Source organism: Onychostruthus taczanowskii, unplaced genomic scaffold (genome assembly GCF_017590055.1).
Source record: "Onychostruthus taczanowskii isolate IOZ18803 unplaced genomic scaffold, ASM1759005v1 scaffold2369, whole genome shotgun sequence".
NCBI classification, from domain to species: Eukaryota; Metazoa; Chordata; class Aves; order Passeriformes; family Passeridae; genus Onychostruthus; species Onychostruthus taczanowskii.
Window position 1 is genome coordinate 1 of NW_024499650.1, and position 1,374 is coordinate 1,374.

Here is a 1,374-nt window from a genome sequence, read left to right on the forward strand (position 1 = left end):
GGGACAGGTGGGGACACGGGGATGGGAGCGAAATGAGAACCAGCATGAGCCTCCTAACCACCACCACCATCATAAGCGTTTTTGGCACAGAAATAGGATCCGGAATCCTCGTCCTTGAGGCTGTTCATGGTCAGCGTCACCGAGCTCTGCCCGTTGTCCCTGGAGATCGTCACCCGGCCCTTCAACGATTGCGCGTATTCGGTGTAACCACCAGTGCTGGTGATCGCCGCGACGTATTCCAGCCCCTGCCCGGGTCTCTGGCGGACCCAGATCATGGAGAAACTGCCGAAACTGAACCCGGACCCTCGGCAGAGGAGGCGCAGGGACCCCCCGGGGGGCTGGAGGTCCCCCCCGGACTCCAGCAGGGTCACGGCTGCTCCCTCAACCCCAAACCTTCACTGGTTTTGCCCCAAACTCCCTTTGTCTGGCCCCAAATCTCCAACAGTCGTTTCCAGTATCATAAAATGCCTTAAACCCCATAATTAGACCCGCTGCACTCATTAATGGATTGGACGCCTCAGCCTGACCTTTCCATTCCCCCATCCCCATCTCCCCTTGTTCCCGCAGGGCTCCGGGCGGCCGTGACCCTGCTGGAGTCCGGGGGGACCTCCAGCCCCCCGGGGGGTCCCTGCGCCTCCTCTGCCGAGGCTCCGGGTTCAGTTTCGGCAGTTTTGGGATGGGCTGGATGCGCCAGAGACCCGGGCAGGCGCTGGAATACGTCGCCAGTATCAACAAAAACGGCGGCTGGGGCGGCTCCGCGCCGTCGTTGAAGGGCCGGGTGACGATCTCCAGGGACAACGGGCAGAGCTCGGTGACGCTGACCATGAACAGCCTCAAGGACGAGGATTCCGGATCCTATTTCTGTGCCAAAGCTTCTTGCTCCGGTTGTGTTCCTGCTGCTGGTTATGTTGATGTTGCCCGCGGTCGAGCTCCTGGTTTTTGCTCCCTTCCCGTTACTGGGTCCCCAAACTCCCAATTTTTTTTCCCAGGCCTTGACCCAATTCTTGACCCTTCGTCCCCATTTGCACCAAATCTGACCATTGGCCCAAAACTCAACCATTGGCCCCAACCCTTCACCCGTGGCCTCCAGATCTGGCCTTGCTCCCCAAAATGCCCATTTTTGCCCCAAATCCAGACCCGTTGCTGCAGTCCAGGGGTCGAACTGAGGCTCCTTTCCTCTGCCCCGGCCCACGGAGAAATCCCAGCTGGAGATTTCCCACCCACCGTGCCACAAATCCAAGGAAATTCACTGCCAAACCACCCAAAATCCGGGGAATTTGGCCAAGGCTCCGGCACAGCCCCAGGTCCGACATTTAACTGGTTCTCCCGGGCACCGGCTCCGTGCCGGCTCAGCCAATCAGTGCTTGGGGAGCT

General features: G+C 59.8%; 2 gene segments (V, D, J or C); one reads left to right on the forward strand and one right to left on the reverse strand.

Annotated features, from left to right (window-relative positions):
• Positions 1–53: 53 nt before the first annotated feature.
• On the reverse strand, positions 54–480 carry LOC121336454. The segment is given in 2 exon segments: positions 54–380; positions 469–480. Coding segments are annotated over 2 exon segments (339 nt in total).
• A 23-nt stretch (positions 481–503) lies between these two features.
• LOC121336455 lies at positions 504–884 on the forward strand (the record flags this gene model as incomplete). The annotated part of the segment is given in 1 exon segment: positions 504–884. A coding segment is annotated over 1 exon segment (381 nt), but the record flags the coding sequence as incomplete, so codon positions are not given.
• Between the last annotated feature and the right edge of the window lie 490 nt (positions 885–1,374).